The sequence below is a fragment of the Trachemys scripta genome, chromosome 7 (assembly GCF_013100865.1).
Source record: "Trachemys scripta elegans isolate TJP31775 chromosome 7, CAS_Tse_1.0, whole genome shotgun sequence".
In the NCBI taxonomy this organism is placed as follows: Eukaryota; Metazoa; Chordata; order Testudines; family Emydidae; genus Trachemys; species Trachemys scripta.
Window position 1 is genome coordinate 82,514,546 of NC_048304.1, and position 17,096 is coordinate 82,531,641.

General features: G+C 40.0%; 1 protein-coding gene across 2 annotated transcripts in view; it reads left to right on the forward strand.

The window, feature by feature from the left end:
- The window catches only part of TET1 (tet methylcytosine dioxygenase 1), a 152,509-nt gene that overhangs the window by 37,695 nt on the left and 97,718 nt on the right, over positions 1 to 17,096 (forward strand). For both annotated transcript variants that reach the window (XM_034777768.1, XM_034777769.1), the window contains one exon: positions 14,073 to 16,629. In XM_034777768.1, the coding sequence (XP_034633659.1) occupies positions 14,073 to 16,629 (2,557 nt within the window). The remainder of the gene's footprint in view (positions 1 to 14,072; positions 16,630 to 17,096) is intronic.

The window sequence follows — 17,096 nt, forward strand, 5'->3', positions numbered from 1 at the left end:
TTGGGAGTCAGAAACGGCTCCAAACTACAGCATAGATACCACTGATACATACCATCATTTAGGAGCTGATCCTGTAGACCTTATTCATGTGTGTAGTCTCATTGAACTTATTAAGCAAGAAGGGTAGCAGGATCAGGCCCTGGAGGCCTGATTGTGAGAGGTCATGAGCACACCAAACCCCCATTGTTTTTAATGTGAGTTGTGGGTGCACAGTACCTTTTGGGATCAGGTCCTTAGAGAATTAGGAGCTATAGGTGAAGAAAAGAGATGAGTTCACTAATTCTTTCTTTCTGAAACCAAATCATGCACAAGGAAATGGTTCCAAATAGTGAAAGAAGCTGGGAAGAAAAATCTCTCTCTCTCTGTGGAGAGAGAAGCTCGGGAAAGATGCTTGCTATTTGAGGAGCACAGATAAGAGTATAGATAAAATGGAGATGAGATTGGAAAGAGGGGGAGGGAGGTAATAGCTACAGAGAATTTGTGCTGGATTTTTTTAATGGACAGGGAGCTAGTGAAGATTTCTGGGGTTTGGCTGATGTGTTCCTAATCCAGGTATGGATGGGATGAAACACTATATTTTGGTCAAACCTGGAGCTTAGGGGAGTTGAAGGCCATAAAGAAAGAATTACTGGAATAAGAAAGGGAGGCATCAGTGAAAGTTTTGGCAGAGTGGCAGTCTTCAGGTCTGGGGAATGTTCTGAAGGTGAGCTCAAGTGAATTTACTGACCCCAAAGACACAGGAAGCAAACTAGTTTGATGACAAGCCAAACATTTAGGACCTGATAGCAGGGATGAATATGAAATTTGTGTGGAAGGAGCAAGTAGAATCAATGTTATATCTGAATACTTACTAGTACCTTTTTAAAATATTCAGATCAATATTAATAAGAGGAGAGTCATTCTGAATGGTGTTTCCATTCCAAACAATATGTTAATTGACATTGCTTTAAAAGTTCTGTTCCACCAGATCAGTTGTCATTCCACTCATTCCTGGATAGATAACTGATTTGCTAAGAGGAGGCAAAGGGTATTGGAAACTTCAAAGATAGAAAGAGTTTGCTAATAGTGTGGTGTGAGGTTGGTTTTGACATTTCTGTTTTTCATAATATGGAAAGAAAAAAATAAAATGTTACATTTGTAAATCAGAAATTAACCTTTTTCTCAGGTGCTGGGTGATCTCATTTATTATCTTTAAAAACAGCCAATACCAATGTTTTTGTCCATTTTGGCCTTCTCCTGAGTCTAAATTTCTTAAAAATAATTTATTTTTTTCAACATTAGTTCTTATTGGAAATGCTCCATTTCAAAATCCAGTATTTCCTCCTAGTCTTCAAATCCTCCATGAGTTGCTTTCTCCACCTCTTTCTTTTTTACAATCTGTTCCCAGCACCTATTAAGGAGAATATACAATACAGTAACCACAGATTTAAGCAGTGGGGAGTGATAAACTGAGAGATCATTTGCATGAACTCTCTGTCTCCCAACTGGAGTTACAACATTGACCTAAAGAGGTTGGGAATCGTGGTTTTTGTTTTTTAAATATGGTCCTACATTAGGGGACATTTTTGCTGAATAGATTTGCCCGTATCCATAACCTTTTGTGTGTTGCATGTCCTAAAATGCTTTGGATGTTTTTCTGGTAGACTGAGTCCCAGATGCAGGATAGGAGAACTTTTAAAAAGGTGAGATCTGGAATTGGAATATAGTTGGAATATTTTATTTCACTGTTTGAACTGGAAGGGGGAGGGAAAGAACTAATAGTGTGACTCCTTTCCTTGACTAGCACAGTTTTTGCTTCATAGATCACAGATGAGGTACACAGAACTCAATTTTGAAAAAGTTAAATCAATTGTCCTTGCAGGTTTCAGGGTAGAGTGAGCACATTTATCAACAATGTGGGGATGTACTGGTGTACTAGCTGATTATATTGAAACTAAGGGATTGTCTCCATTTCTGCATCCTCAGTTGCCTGACCGCTCCTCCATACCTAACTTGAGTTCTGGTCCCAGCTGTCACTGGTCTGAGACCTGGTGTGCTACTTTCTGGCTTCCTTTTGTGCCAGCTGGGGTATTTCAAATTCTAATCTTGTGTTCCAGATGACACCCACAATTTGCATTGTTCCAACACACACAGAAGCAAACAGTGAGGTGGGCAGATGGCATACAGAGGCAGTTGCGTCCCAAGTTCATCCTGAATGTCAGGGGCTGCTGCAGGTCATTGCATGGGAAGGTGGGGTTGCAGTGGGCAGTGAGTTGGAAGCTAGAGGTTGTAGGCCTCATTCTCCTTTCATTAATAACTTTGCACTGATGTGTCCAATCACTCAAATGGGTTTTCACTTGATTTACTGTGGTACAAGTGAGAGACAAAGACACAGAAGCCTGTGTGTGTGTGTGTGTGTGTGTGTGTGTGTCTGCACAACACACTAAACCTGAGTCTGCATGACGCATGCTTGCACATTCAGTGTTTCCAAGCCCACACTTGAGCATCCATACTCCATTGGAAACCTGGGCCCCACAACCATGCTGGTGCATCCATACTGCACTACACAGACCCAAGTCAGAACTTGGGTGTATACCGCTGTATCCCAGGATTCCTAGGGCCTTCTCCTGCTGATGCTGCTCTAGGGTTTGGTTCATAGTGGGTTGTGGGAGAACTTGTCGGTCTGTCCCATGGGAGTTGGCCAGAAGTATTTTAGGTGATTTTAGCCTGCGAACACATCCGGCCAAGCCATTTTGTGTTTGCACACTACCAGCAGCTGGAGCCATCATCATAGATCCCGATGCGGTGGAAGAACTTCTCCATCTTATGCTGTCACTCCTATTTCAAGCATCGGGTGGAGCATCTGCAAGACACTGCGGGACATTTTGGTGACAGTTTTTGAACTGCTGAAGGCACCTTAGGGGATATTGACATGCCAGCTGCGACCCCGCTGATGCTGCTCGTGACAGTTGTCTTAGCCACAGATTTCCCCCATGTAGACCAGTGCTTCTGGAGCTTGGCTACAAGAACAGATTGTCAAGTATCAGAGGGGTAGCCGTGTTAGTCTGAATCTGTAAAAAGCAACAGAGGGTCCTGTGGCACCTTTAAGACTAACAGAAGTATTGGGAGCATAAGCTTTCGTGGGTAAGAACCTCACTTCTTCAGATCTGTTGCTAAGAACAGATTGGTGGGACTACATTATCATGAGGACCAGGGATGACCAACAGTAGGTCCTGAACTTATACATTAAGGAGAATGTGCTCCTGGAGGTTTATGATTAGTTGGCCCTCCTTACCCTCCAGTGCCAGCACCCACATGAAGAAGGCCATGGCAGTCCAAAAGTGGGTTGCTATAGCTGGCTACCCCAAACTGCTTCAGGTCTGTGGCTAACCAATTTGGAGTTGGCAAATCAGCTTCGGGTGGTGGTGTGGCATCCCCTGAATTGTCCAAGGGCTGCATAGTCTGCAGGACACAATAGCATGGAGGGGACTCAGGGCATGGGGCTGGAGCAAGAGCTGAAGGTGCCAGTGGAGCCTGCACTCTGGTAACTGTAAGCACAAGTAATCGCTCGAACAGCTCCTTCTGCTACACTCTCAGCCTGAGGTCATGCTCCATGAATCTGTCCACCAATCTCTCCTAGCTCTGTGCAGCCTCTCTCTCTCTCTTTCCGCCCTTGTTTCATCTTTATTCTTTTGATGCTCCATTTGGTCCTTCTGGAACTCTATGTTCCAATTAGTTTTATCTAGAATCTCCTCCATCAGATCATTCCGGACTCTCTTTCTCCTTACCCACAATGGGTGAGACTGCTCCCCCAGGTTGTTGGTGCTGTGTGTCTGCTCTGTGGATGTGAAAGGGCCTTGAAAGGAAAGAGAAAGACCATGTTATTGTCTGACCATGATAAAAAATTAAATTTTCCACTCTGTCAAAGAGGCCGTTTTAATACAAGTTCAAAGGATGATACTTTTTATCAATGGACTTTATTTTATTCACACAAAAAACACTGGCCACTTCAGACGTCAGTTGGAGCAGCAAAGAAATTGATCACACATCATGGTAAGATACACATGCAAAATTAAATTTAAATTATTTCCCCTTCATTTTTTCCAGGGGTGGAGAGGAATGATGAATAATCTAGTCACTAGCTATGGTTTTTCAGTCCTTTTAGGCAGGACTGACTGATAGTCAGGAGGTTGCCGATGGAAGCATGAACTTCTGCTTCAGGTCAGTGGAGGACAGCTATCCATGTATGGGAAGGAGATATTTGGGCATCTAGTGGCTGACCAGCACATCTCGTAATGGAGATTGGCTTGTGAGGTAGAGGCAGCCCTAGTACATATGGACTATCCTGGATTATAATCAACTATCTGGAGTTCTTACTCTGTGAGAAGTTCACTTTCATCACCAGTCAGCAATGGTGAAAATTCGTGGTAAAGTCAACAAGGTGCTGATTTAACATGGAGATGCAGGAGAATCTCTTTAAAAGTACCATGCGACTGTGCACAGACAGACTGCCTCCCTCTGCTGTAATTTGGACTCTAGTATTAAAGCAAGCAATGGATGAAATACACACTCTGATTGTATTTCCAATTGAGCAGGCCACGTGGAAATTAAGGATGAAATGCTGAGCAGCTGCATTTGAACTAGGAGGTTGCCTGTTCCTGGGAAGCGAGTGGGAAGTGTTGGGATTGAAGGACTGGGAAGCACAGCCCCAGGGGATTGTGGGATAGTGTTGGCAGACTCTACAGACCCGAGCCTGGCAACCTAGACTTGATTTGCATCCATACTGCAAGATGCCTGGGTTTTGTCCTAGATCACAGCCGGACTTGGGCTCTGACCCACCCCCATCAGGGTCTGCAGACCCGAGTCCAAAGGAGTTCCAGACTTGAGCCTTTTCTGTGGGTGGAAGGGAGCTTGGGCTTAAACCTGAATCAGAGCTGTGTGAACCTCTTGCTGTCCCTTTCTTGCTCTGTTTCTATGGAGGAGGGAGAAAACAGGAGCAGACTGCTGTTTTCCAAATCTCCTATTTGTTTAAGACTCAAGTTTTTTTGAGAGTTCTTTCCAGACCGGGGTAAGGGTACTAAGTACTGCAAATGTAAACTCTGTCAGCTAGAGCAAACTTTCCAGCTGGAGCTGTAGAGTCCATTGTGAGTAGGTGGAAGAGGAGCTCTGAGCTCTTATCTTTTTTTTTTCCTTTTAAGTAGAACAAATGTAAAGAGAAGTGATTGGAGGAGGGCAGTTGATCTATTTATTTACTTTGATTGAATGTACCTTCTTTTATATATTTGAATAGGCAATGGTGGATACTTCTGAAATCCTGGAGGAAGGGAAGGTCATGAGTGAGGGCATCCCCTTTTGTCCCCCCAGTGAAAAACACCATCATCCCAACCCCTTCAGCAGCTGTTCTCTCCTATGTATCACGAATCTGATCATCTTCTGCTTCCAAAGGCCTCGTCCATTCCCAGGACAAGTCTCCCCCACACTCACAAACTGACCTTTGCCTCTGCTAAAACACTTCCACAACTCCTCCTCTGTGTGGTATTAAGAAATATTCCCAAATGATTAGGGTAAGGGGATATAAAACCTCAGTAATTTTTAGAAATACTCTTTTATTTTAATATCATCTGAAGTTGGAAGGGGCATCACCAGCTTATTCTTTTGATGCTGCGCCAGTATAACCTATCCTCATCTTGAGGAGCAGAACATTTTGCATCTGGATTTTTTTAATGTATTGTCATAGGACCCAATTCAATATCTTAGCAAAGAAGTGCATAGATAAACCAGTGTACACAGCAGCAAGTATGCAGTTTACTAAAAGATATAAAAGTTTCAGATTCACTTTAATTACATACGTGTTATATAGTTACTTAAAACTGCCAGAGAGGTCCATGGTGAGACATAGAGCATCAGCCAGTAGGTGGGCCCATGAATCAACTGTTGTTCTATATTTAATGGCAGTCTGCCAGCAAATCCTGCACAAGCCTCCATCATTGGCAGCAATGTGCAGCACACTGTCAGCGTAGAGAGCTATTCCTGAGATACCACCAGCTCTGTGCCAATCCGAATGGACATGCAGGGAAAACCGTGTGTTCTCAAATAGTGTGGTAGTAGGTACAGCTAGAATACTGGATGAAGAGAAGCCTTGTGCACAACTGTTCAGCTCCCACACACACATCAGTTCCCTGTGTATGGACACAATGTGCAAGGGAACAGTTGCACTCTCAGGTCATTGCTGTCGTTCACGGGGGTTAAGAGTTTGTAGCATTCCTATGAATATCAGACTGGTGCCTGCATTGCAGCTCCATTGTGCAACACCTGGGCAGAACCCCATGCACCCAGTGAAGGGGAAGGGTCTTGTTATTTCTTGTGATATAATTCCTCTGGAGTGGCTGATCCCATTAACCACTCTTGCTGGGATCTGGGTCTGTGTGTTATCTTGTATTACAGGTCATAGAAGTAATTGTTCTGGGCTACACCTGCTTGTCACAAGTATCATGGGGTAGCTGTGTTAGTCTGTATCTACAAAAACAACAAGGAGTCTGGTGGCACTTTAAAGACTAACAGATTTATTTGGGCATAAGCTTTCGTGGGTAAAAACCTCACTTCTTCAGATGCATAGAGCAGATGCATCTGAAGAAGTGAGGTTTTTACCCACGAAAGCTTATGCCCAAATAAATCTGTTAGTCTTTAAAGTGCCACCAGACTCCTTGTTGTTTTTGTAGATACAGACTAACACAGCTACCCCATGATACTTGTGACAAGCAGGTGTAGCCCAGAACAATTACTTCTATGACCTGTAATACAAGATAACACACAGACCCAGATCCCAGCAAGAGTGGTTAATGGGATCAGCCACTCCAGAGGAATTATATCACAAGAAATAACAAGACCCTTCCCCTTCACTGGGTGCATGGGGTTCTGCCCAGGTGTTGCACAATGGAGCTGCAATGCAGGCACCAGTCTGATATTCATAGGAANCTGCAGACAGAGCCCTGGTAATAGGTGATTACTGTAGTTGTAATCTGCTCTATGCATCTGAAGAAGTGAGGTTTTTACCCACGAAAGCTTATGCCCAAATAAATCTGTTAGTCTTTAAAGTGCCACCAGACTCCTTGTTGTTTCTGCTTGTCACAGTACCTCATGCTACTGTATGTAGGGAACAAAAGGGTTGAAACCAGGATACAAAGAACCATCATCTTTTACTAAATATCAGCCAAGAGCGTTTGGTTCTGCATAGAGTTTAGAGATGGCTCTGGACTCGTGTGGTGAATGTTGGTCCATTCTTTGTCACAATATGTAAGCAGAATAAGTGAGGAGTTGTACTAATGGGAAGATGCACAGGCATTTTCTCCTGCATATTTCTGTACTAAAATGAGATTATTAGCTGAAAAACAATATTTACCACTAAGTAACTAGAAACTAATCTCTGAGAGAATTCTTCTTTCAGGGTGTCAGGCCCTCATTATTTTTGTTGTGTAGATTGTTTAGTGTCAAGAAAAAGGTATAGTCTCTGTCCAAGCTGTCTTGTTACGCTCAGGACACTGTCACTCTTGTTTTAAGAGAAAAATCACTATTAAATTCTGACCCTTATCAGAAACTTTGTTTCCGATTGGCTTTTCATCCATGCAAGAAGCATTAGCAGATGCCTCTGAAGGAGTGGATTAGATTTAATATCTGATATAAGTTAAATATTCAAGCAATTCTCACAACAGATTCAGCTCCCCCCAGTTTTCTCCTTTATATCCCACACTGTATAGTTTTAGATTGAACATGATTTCTTAGCACTTCACATTTTCCAGACAGAGCAGTATTCACCTTAATGAGGGGGAGGTGAAACAGCTTTTATGGACTCCACTTCATTCTTTAGTCCCTCATTGAAATTACTCACAGTTTTGTTAATTTTTTTAATCAGATGAGTCTTCTGTGCTCGAAATCCTGGCATTTGAAGGCACCATTACTTGCAAGTTTTGGTCCACGGCTGTACAGCTTTCAAGTTTTACAACATAGCTCTCAAGATATATTGCCTTCAGGTTGTTCAGTTATAGCAGAGGCTTTTCTTGGACTGTACTTGGTCTGCCAGACCTAGACCCAAGAAATAATTAAGTGAAACCTGCTCTGCTAAGTCATCTGGGAACATTTCTTTTTATAGTGGGGCATAGTAACCTGTGGAACTCGTTTCCAGGGGATGTTGTGAAGACCAAAACTATAACTGGATTAAAAAAAGAACTAGATAAGTTCATGGAGGATAGGTTCATCAATGGCTATTAGTAATATGATCAGAGATGCAACCCAATACTCTGGGTGTCCCTAAGCCTCTGACTGCCAGATGCTGGGACTGGACGTCAGGGCGGATGGGTCACTTGATAATTGCCCTGTTCTGTTCATTCCCTTTGAAACATCTGGCATTGGCCACTGTCGGCAAATAGGATACTGGGCTAGATGGACCGTTGGTCTGACCCAGTATGAGAGTTCTTATGTTCATATAGCAAGCAAAGAAAAACCAATTATTTAACAAGAAAAGCCACAATCTGTTGTATTTTGTGCCTCTGTATTAATATCTTTGCACAAGTAAAAGAGAAAAAAAAATCTAGTGGTCAAATGGTACAGAATATGTTCCAATAAAAATAATCAAATGTCATGATAATTCCAGTTCTTATATGGAAAAATGAGATATAAACCAAACCATGCCAATGACATGATTCATCACAATCTTTTTTCTGCTCAGTGCATATGGATAACTTCCAAAAATGTTATGGAAGTTATGGAGTACAGGAAATAGTTTGATTTTTAGAATAATGCCCTTTATTACTGAGGTGACTGGGGCTTTGCACAGGCACAGCAGTGCACCTGCGCACACTTAGTCACTTGCAGGATTGGGGCCTATGTGACTCTCCTGACGATTTTCAAGCCCAGCAATAATACTAGGTTTGCTAAAATTATTTTATTAAAGAACAAAATGATTGAGTGTATTGCAACAAAAGAATTAAAGTCTGCTCTGAAGAATCATGAGGTTCATATACTGTGAAGGCAGGGGGCTGGATTCAATAACCTTTCGGGGTCCCTTCCAGTTCTATGAGATAGGTATATCTCCATTTATTTGGGGAGAGGGATAGCTCAGTGGTTTGAGCATTGGCTTGTTAAACCCAGGCTTCTGAGTTCAATCCTTGAGGGGGCCATTTAGGGAACTGGGGTAAAAATCTACCTGGGGATTGGTCCCCCTTTGAGCAGGGGGTTGGACTAGATGACCTCCTGAGGTTCCTTCCAATCCCAATATTCTATGTCAATGGACCTTGTGTGTTGAAGGTGCCAGCTGGTAGGTAAACCAGTCTCTGGGAATAAAAGAAAATTGGTACATTGTCCTGTTCCTTTTTCTATGCAACTCTCTGATTCTTCAGAACATACCACTCAATCTGACAATGCCCAAAATGCAAATGAGTGACAATGACCCAGAATGCAAGAAATATACATTTATTCATGCTGGAATTTTAAAGTGTTGTGGGGATTCATTCCTTTAACATAAAGAACTCTTCCTTTTACCTCAGTTTCATAATTCTTTGTTTCTAAAGGCAAAAGTGAGAGGACACCAATTTTGTGTAGAACATGGGCAACTTTGGAACTGATCTGAGGGATGTGCTCAAAATGACCAGCAACTGAGGGTTATCTTCAGAATCCCTTTGTCTCCTGTCATAGAGAGACAATGGGCATGCTATGGCATGAGATAAGGCATTAAAGAGTAGAGGTAGTTTTTCTGTTGACTTCAGGGGGACAACGGTTTCACCCCAGGTCTCATATTCAGTATGCCCACCTACATGGACTAAGGTAATTGCCTCGGTGAAAGCGTTACCACTTTCTCTGAGCCTGATTTGCTCTGCTTCACACAGGCCCTTGATCAATTGTGAACCATCTTTTTCAGTTTAATTATTGAGTAGACATTATTCTCTTTAGATATTCTGTATCAACTGGCATAATATAATTTATAGTGCCTTTTTGCCTTCCATAACAAGGGTCTTGGTACCTATGACAAACTTTCTGTTGAACAGAAAGTACAGTTTCACCTTTCAGTTCACCTTCTTATGAAATTAAATAAAAAAAAGTCTTAGTTTAAATGCAGCTTCTGGTTCAGATAGATGGTTCAGAGAGGTGCCGCTTACAAGAACATAGGTAAATATCTCAGTTTAATGAAAGTTTGTTAAATAAGGTCTCATATTTTCATAGCCTGTTTTCCTAGATTTTGGTTTACTACATAGTTGCTGAATAATCTGTTTTCACAACCATGACCCAACAGGTCTTGTGATGCCTCTGATAAAATCGATGGTGTTATCTATGTGTACTTTAGGGTCCCCGCTTTCTTATCTTATTTTGTTTATCAAAGAGAAGACTGTTTTAAAGTGAACACCAAGCTCCATCTGGTGTCTGAGCTATAAGTTTAGTTTTGAATGGTGGATTTCTGGAAGCATTGCCTGCTGGGGTGGTTTGATTTAAATCAAAGTGATTTAAATTACTGAGAGGAAACCTTGATTTAAATAATGGATTTTAATCCTCTTTTGCATTTGTACTTTTTAGTTATTTTCCTAAAGAAAGGTTCATTCTTATTGCTTGATATAACCGTTAAAATATGTTGATCTGTAATTAAATATAGGCTTTAAACTAAATTAGCTAAAACTAATTAGCTTCTTTTTGCTAACCAGGAGATATACTATATGCACATTTACTTAAGAAATCATATTGCTTAATATAATTATTCAAGAGTCTTAAATTTTACTTTTTTTATGTTATGAAATAGAGAATGTCCCCTATCTTTCTTACTGGACGATCATTTTTTATTCAGGATTTGTGTCACTCTGCATTTGGATGGACAGTAGAATTCAATAAACATGCACAAAAACAGCATTTTAAAATAGTTTTTATGATTTAAATAAAACTACCTTAAATATGATAGATATGTAAGAAAAAAAGTTTATTAAAAACATGTTTTGCATTTAAAGCTAACTGATTTATTAAGCAGATAAAGTATTAGTTGTATGTAGTGAATTGACAGTTTGTTTCTGATCACAATTGGCCAAACTTTCAAAAGTATTTAGATGCTGACAGGTGCCTAATGGGATTTTCTGAAGTGCCAAAGCAGGTTAGGTGTCTAACAGCTATTGAGATCAATGGGAGCTAGTTAGGTGCTTAACCTACTTAGGTATTTTCAAAATCTGGCTAGTGATTGCTTCTTTAGATACCTAAATATCTTCAAAAATCTGTTCCCATGTCCTTTACATTTTTAAAATTAGTAGATCTGATTCTCTGCCACCTGGTTTTTATTTATAGATTGGAAAACAAAAACAAGCTTTCCTGCTTTTTCAATTCCCAGATGGTTTCTCAACTTTGAATAAAATGATGAAAATATTGTCTCTGCACCTGTTTGCTAAACTCACACCAAAAGTAATTAATGCAAAAGCTTTTCTACACAGAAACAGGAAGTGTTTCTGAATATTATAAAGACTGAAAATAATATAGATACTTACTTAATGCAGTACATGAAATTATGACAGATTTATAACATGTGAGTTGACCCCAAAGTTAAAAATGTTTTTCTCCTGATTCTGTATATAATTAAAAATGCAACACTCTTTAACTTATTAAAATTTGAGGAGGGCATATTGATGTAGGTTTAAAAAAAAAAAAAGTTATATGATTTTAATAGATTGTAGAAAGTTTAGGCCTTAACATAGGTTGTCGTAATTTCAAGTTTAATTTTAAATTGGTTTATTTTTAAAAATAAAAATGTATTTCATTTCAATAAAAAATCCAGTTAAAATTAATAATCAATTTCTTAATTAAAAAAGAAACCAAAACATCAATTTTTATTCACCCAGATTGCCTGCTTTAATGTTTTCTTAGGGTACATCTTCACTACCCGCCGTATTGGCGGGTAGCGATCGATTTATCTGGGATTGATATATCGCGTCTCATTAAGACGCGATATATCGATCCCTGAACGCGCTCACTGTCGACTCCAGAACTCCACCAGAGCGAGTGGCGGTAGTGCAGTCGATGGGGGAGCCACGGCCATCGATCCCGCGCCGTCTGGACCCCAGGTAATTCGATCCAAGATACTTCGACTTCAGCTACGCTATTCGCGTAGCTGAAGTTGCGTATCTTGGATCAAACCCCCCCCCCCCCAGTGTAGACCAGCCCTTAAATTACATAGATCCTTCCTTCATAAAGTAATAGCTTGTATGATGCACATTATTAGTGTTTTTCCCAATATGAAATATTCCAACTCCGTCTAGTCACCTGATGTGGTTCTGGTAATATATGTGTAGTCCCATATATTAGAAAGAACACATTTCACTAAAAAAATTATTAGTATATTGAAGTTAAAATGGAAAAATAAGAAAATTTACTCAGTTACATCAGAGAATGTTCAGTGGTCAGAAAGTGCTCTGTCGAGATACAATGCAAACATTCACTTGAGCCATGTATATGTACCAATTTTCCACTTATCATCAGGAGATCTCCATCAATTTGCCACACAAAAGAAACGTCACGGTGCTCTGTTCCATTAAATATGGTAAAATTCACTCCTGTGCAGAGGGCCTTCACAAGGCCTTATACATTTAAGTCTTGCCTAAACTCTGTGCTAAGACTTAAGGAGAACTTAAGTGGTGTGTAGTTTTATCACAAGCCTTCAGGTATTTGCATATGCTCAGATCCCCCACCCATCTCCTCTGCTTTGAAAATGTTATTAATGTAAACTTTTTATATTGTTCTCAGGCAGACCTCAAAGTTGAAGCAGTATTTAGCTGAACGCTGCGAGTTCAGACCTCTCTTAGAGCTTTCCATCCAAATTCTGTTGTCAGTTGCAACACTGTGAACTTGGGGTAGAATCTGTCCATTGTTTCAAGCTATCTGAAGTTTCAGGAAGACAGTTGTGCATTGTGTCATGTTTGTGTCACATTGGGAAGGTTTTATTCACAGTGATTAGGACTAGAAACTTTTTATTTTAAATCAAACTCTGAAATTTTGAAGACTTTGATTAGACGGGTGCAGCGAAGGGGTACCCTCCTAATACTCTTCCTAGAATCACTATGGTGTATATACAACAGCCTTGATGGTGCATTGTGAAAGAGGTACTGCTACTTAATGCAGCATTTAACTGGGTAAAATATAGTTAATTTAAAATCACCATACCAGATTGCCTGCTTTAATGTTTTCTTAGGGTACATCTTCACTACCCGCCGTATTGGGGTAAAGTATTATTTACTGTTTAAATCTCTCTTAGAGAGTGTTTACATGGGAAAGGCCTAAAGTATAATTTAAGGTGTGAATTTAAACCAATATAGTTATACCGGTATAACTCTCCATCCAGAATAAGAGTGACTTTTTGGGGGTTAGCTTATGTTGCTTTAGAAGAGGTTTAAACTAACTCCCCAAAAGTTACTCTTATACTAAAATAAGAGTGTCCACATGGGGAGTTACACAGGTATAACTATAGTGGTTTAATTATATTGGTATAATTATATTGATATAACTGGTAAAACTTTCTCATGTAGATAAGCTCTTAGACCAGGGTTAATCAATTATTTTTTGTCAAGGTCAAAATTCCTTGATCAAGGTATAGTCAGGGTTCAGACTCCAGAGAAAATAATAATAATAATTAATAATATGTAAATAAAAAGATTTTGGGGTCTGTTCAAAGTGTCTGGCAGTCCGATTTGGCCAGTGGTCCGCCTAGTGACTACCCCACCTTAGACTTTAATCCTGCAGTGAGCTCCAGACAGACATAAGGTGTCTGCTTGTACAAAGTTCATTGCAGGATTGAGGCCTGAGGGCCTGACTCTTGTTACACTAAAGCCTATTACATTTGCACTTATTGCTAGAGTGGTGTAAGGGGTTCTTAGTATAAGTGAGAATCAAGTCCTTAGTCTTCAGATCTTCTTTTATGGATTGCCTGTGCTACTGACTTGTTCTGCAGCTGCTCTGTCTGCTAATGCTCAATCATGGCATTCCTTACATCAACCATGAAAGGGTTTAATTAGTGTAGGGTCACTGCTTCTTACCTTACATTTTAAACAGCTGATACAACTATTTTTTGTATTGTTTTTTAGGCAGATTTAGAAAACAAACCAGTAAATGGCCTCAGACCAGAACTCATGGAATGCAGTATATGCGGTCATGGTGAAAAATACAGGGTGAAAACAAATCAAACAGTACCCTTTGAAAATGTACAATCTAATGAAAAAGAAAGTATGACAGGCTTAGAAGCAGAGAAGTGGACAGATAATGAAAAACCATCATTTAGCGTCTGTGTCAATGGAGATATCCATGGAACTGTGACAGATAATGAACACCTGAAAAATTCTGAAGAAGAAAGAGCAGTCTCTCCCAGTGAGTTAGTTGAGCCAAAAAAGTTGTTTGCACAAACCATTAGAAATGGCATTAAGAACATACATTATCCACCATCAGAATCAGATGTGTCACAGACAAAAGTAATTGTAGAAGAAAGGGCAGATTTGACAAACAACTGCAGAGAAAACAACTCCCCTTCACATCAAACAAATACTGCTAATCTGAATAATGTTGTAAGCCCTTTGACAACTGGTGTTTGCTGTGCTCATCCAGAAAAACAAGAAAATGTTTTCCTGAGGCAGAAGTCAAATTGTACCTGCAAGACCTTTCAAAGATCTGACAATTCAGTTCTGCAAACTGATTCTATTGTGAATACACAGGAAAGATCATGTTATACACCTGTGCCTGAAAAGGAAGTCCATGTTGAAAAAGATGCTGTTAAAATACCAAACAAAGAGACACAACTTGAAAACTCCTCACTTCAGCCAACCTTTTTGTCCCTGATTAAAAACAGAAATTTAACCGTAGAGCAGGTTGTAGCTATTGAAGCATTAACAAAATTATCAGAAGCCCCATTAGAAGCATCTGCACCAGATAAAACAAAAAATATTGAACATGCAGAACAAACAACTTCCCATTTACTCCATAATTACAAAAGGGACATTTCCTGCTCTTTGACTTCTTCTACATTAAAAGAAATCAAAGAGACTTACTTACAGAATGAACAACATCTCTTGAGTCGCTATGCTCGTTCACAGAAGCAGCTCCTTAATAAGGCAGTGTTGTACAATGGCCAAAGTACTGTTTCTGAACCACATGATAAATCTGTTAATACTACCGGTGGATCATATAGATCACATGTATCCCCAAGAGATACCAAATCTTTGTCTGTTTCAGTACCTAATGCAAGGTCATGTTCAGGTCATGCTACCAAGAAAAACTCTCTGTATGATAAAGTTACCATTGCTACATGTTTCAACAATTCATGTAATGTCCATCAAACAAGTAGCAAATTGGAGATTCTGAGCCAGTTTGAGAAAAACAAAGCTTATAATGATCTGAACTTGAAAAGTAATTTTGCAGTGAAGGAAGGAGGAATTCACAGCCAGGATGAAGAAGATGTAGCTACACAGTTAACTCAACTTGCAGCAATAATTGAATCAAATCAGACAAGTCCAGAGCAGAAGAATGATGTAAAGACATCACTTCTCAGTCTAATATCACATGAGATTCAGCCAAAACATAACCAGGACCAGTGCCTACTGAAGAAAAAACAATCTGTGTTTATAAGGCACAATTATAGCTCATTGTTAGTAAAGCAAAAACAGCCAACACATAAAAAAGGAAAAACTGTACCATGGAAACAAAGACACAAAAAGAAGCCTCAAGTACCGGACTATCAAGAAAATAATCAAAAACAGCAAGAGCATTTGGCTTACGAGCATAATGAATTGCAGGACATTTGGATATCATCAAAACCACTTGGTCGTACCATGCCACGGGATTTGAAAATAGCTGCATCAAAAAAAAAAACTCCCAGAACCAAAGTACAGAAGGAACTGAATCAAAGTACTTTATCATCACAACAAAAAACTAGATTATTTCTTCCACAGACTCAGATAAAAATCCATAGACATCTACCTGAGGTACCATGGGAGAAAACAAAAGACAGGCTGTTTGGCTGTGAAGTAGTAACTGAGCACATCAAAACTGTAGGCGCCAGTGACACACTAGGTATTGATCCACTGAAAAGTGACATTGTTGTTACTTCTTCACAATACAATGGCCTGCTCTCCAGTAATCCTATGGTTGCGTCACAACTTAAAATTGAATCGTGTTCAAACAGACCAAGTGAAAATGTACAGATGTTTACAGAAAAATATAATAATTCTCAGGTACAACAAACAATGAATGTCATTCAGACATATCCCTTGCCTCAAACACCTAATCAGTCTAACCAGAGAGCTCATGAGATATCTGATCAAGACCAAGCAAATTTTCAGCAGAATGCTGCAGAGCAACAATTGGATCAAAAGTTGCAAACACTTCCAGTTACCTGTTGTGAGACCCATTTACCACACACAATAGAAACTCTCAGGAATATAGATTGTGCAGGTGAAATTACAGTTCTGACATCAACAAGTTTGGGTATTGAAAACCCCCAGAGTATAGGTGACTTGGGATGTTCTCCGGCAAAGAATACACTCAGCAGTTTTCTTGAATCTCCTATGAAGTTCCTAGACACTCCTACAAAAAATCTGATCGATACACCTACCAAAAAAGGACAGTCTGAATTTCCAATCTGTGACTGTGTTGGTAAGTGCCTATTAGGTAATTATTGCATGTACCTTTCAAATAATATATATTCACATCACTCCTCTTAATAGAAAAAAGCACCCTTTTAATATTTTTATGTGCAGACCTCTGTCTCCATGAGGGTCATTGTTTGCTGGGTCCTTGCCAATTAGACATCAAGGGGAGGGAGGAAGGTGCTTTTCCCCCCACCCTATCTTATGTGGGTAACTTCAGTGATGTGGTTTTATGGGCTTTCTCTGCCTTGCAGCTGGTAAGTTTTAAGTCACCAGATCAGTGATTGGCCTGTGTGTGGGGGGAGTTCAGGGGACATGCAAAAATGAACATTGGGGAGAGAGAGACATTCAATCATCCCTCCAGCTGAGGGTCATCTTCCCACCTTTGACTTTGTGACCACTGGCTTGGCACATGGGAGTGGGCTCCAGTTCATCAATCGTTATTTTCAAGGTTAGGAAGGAATTTCCACATGA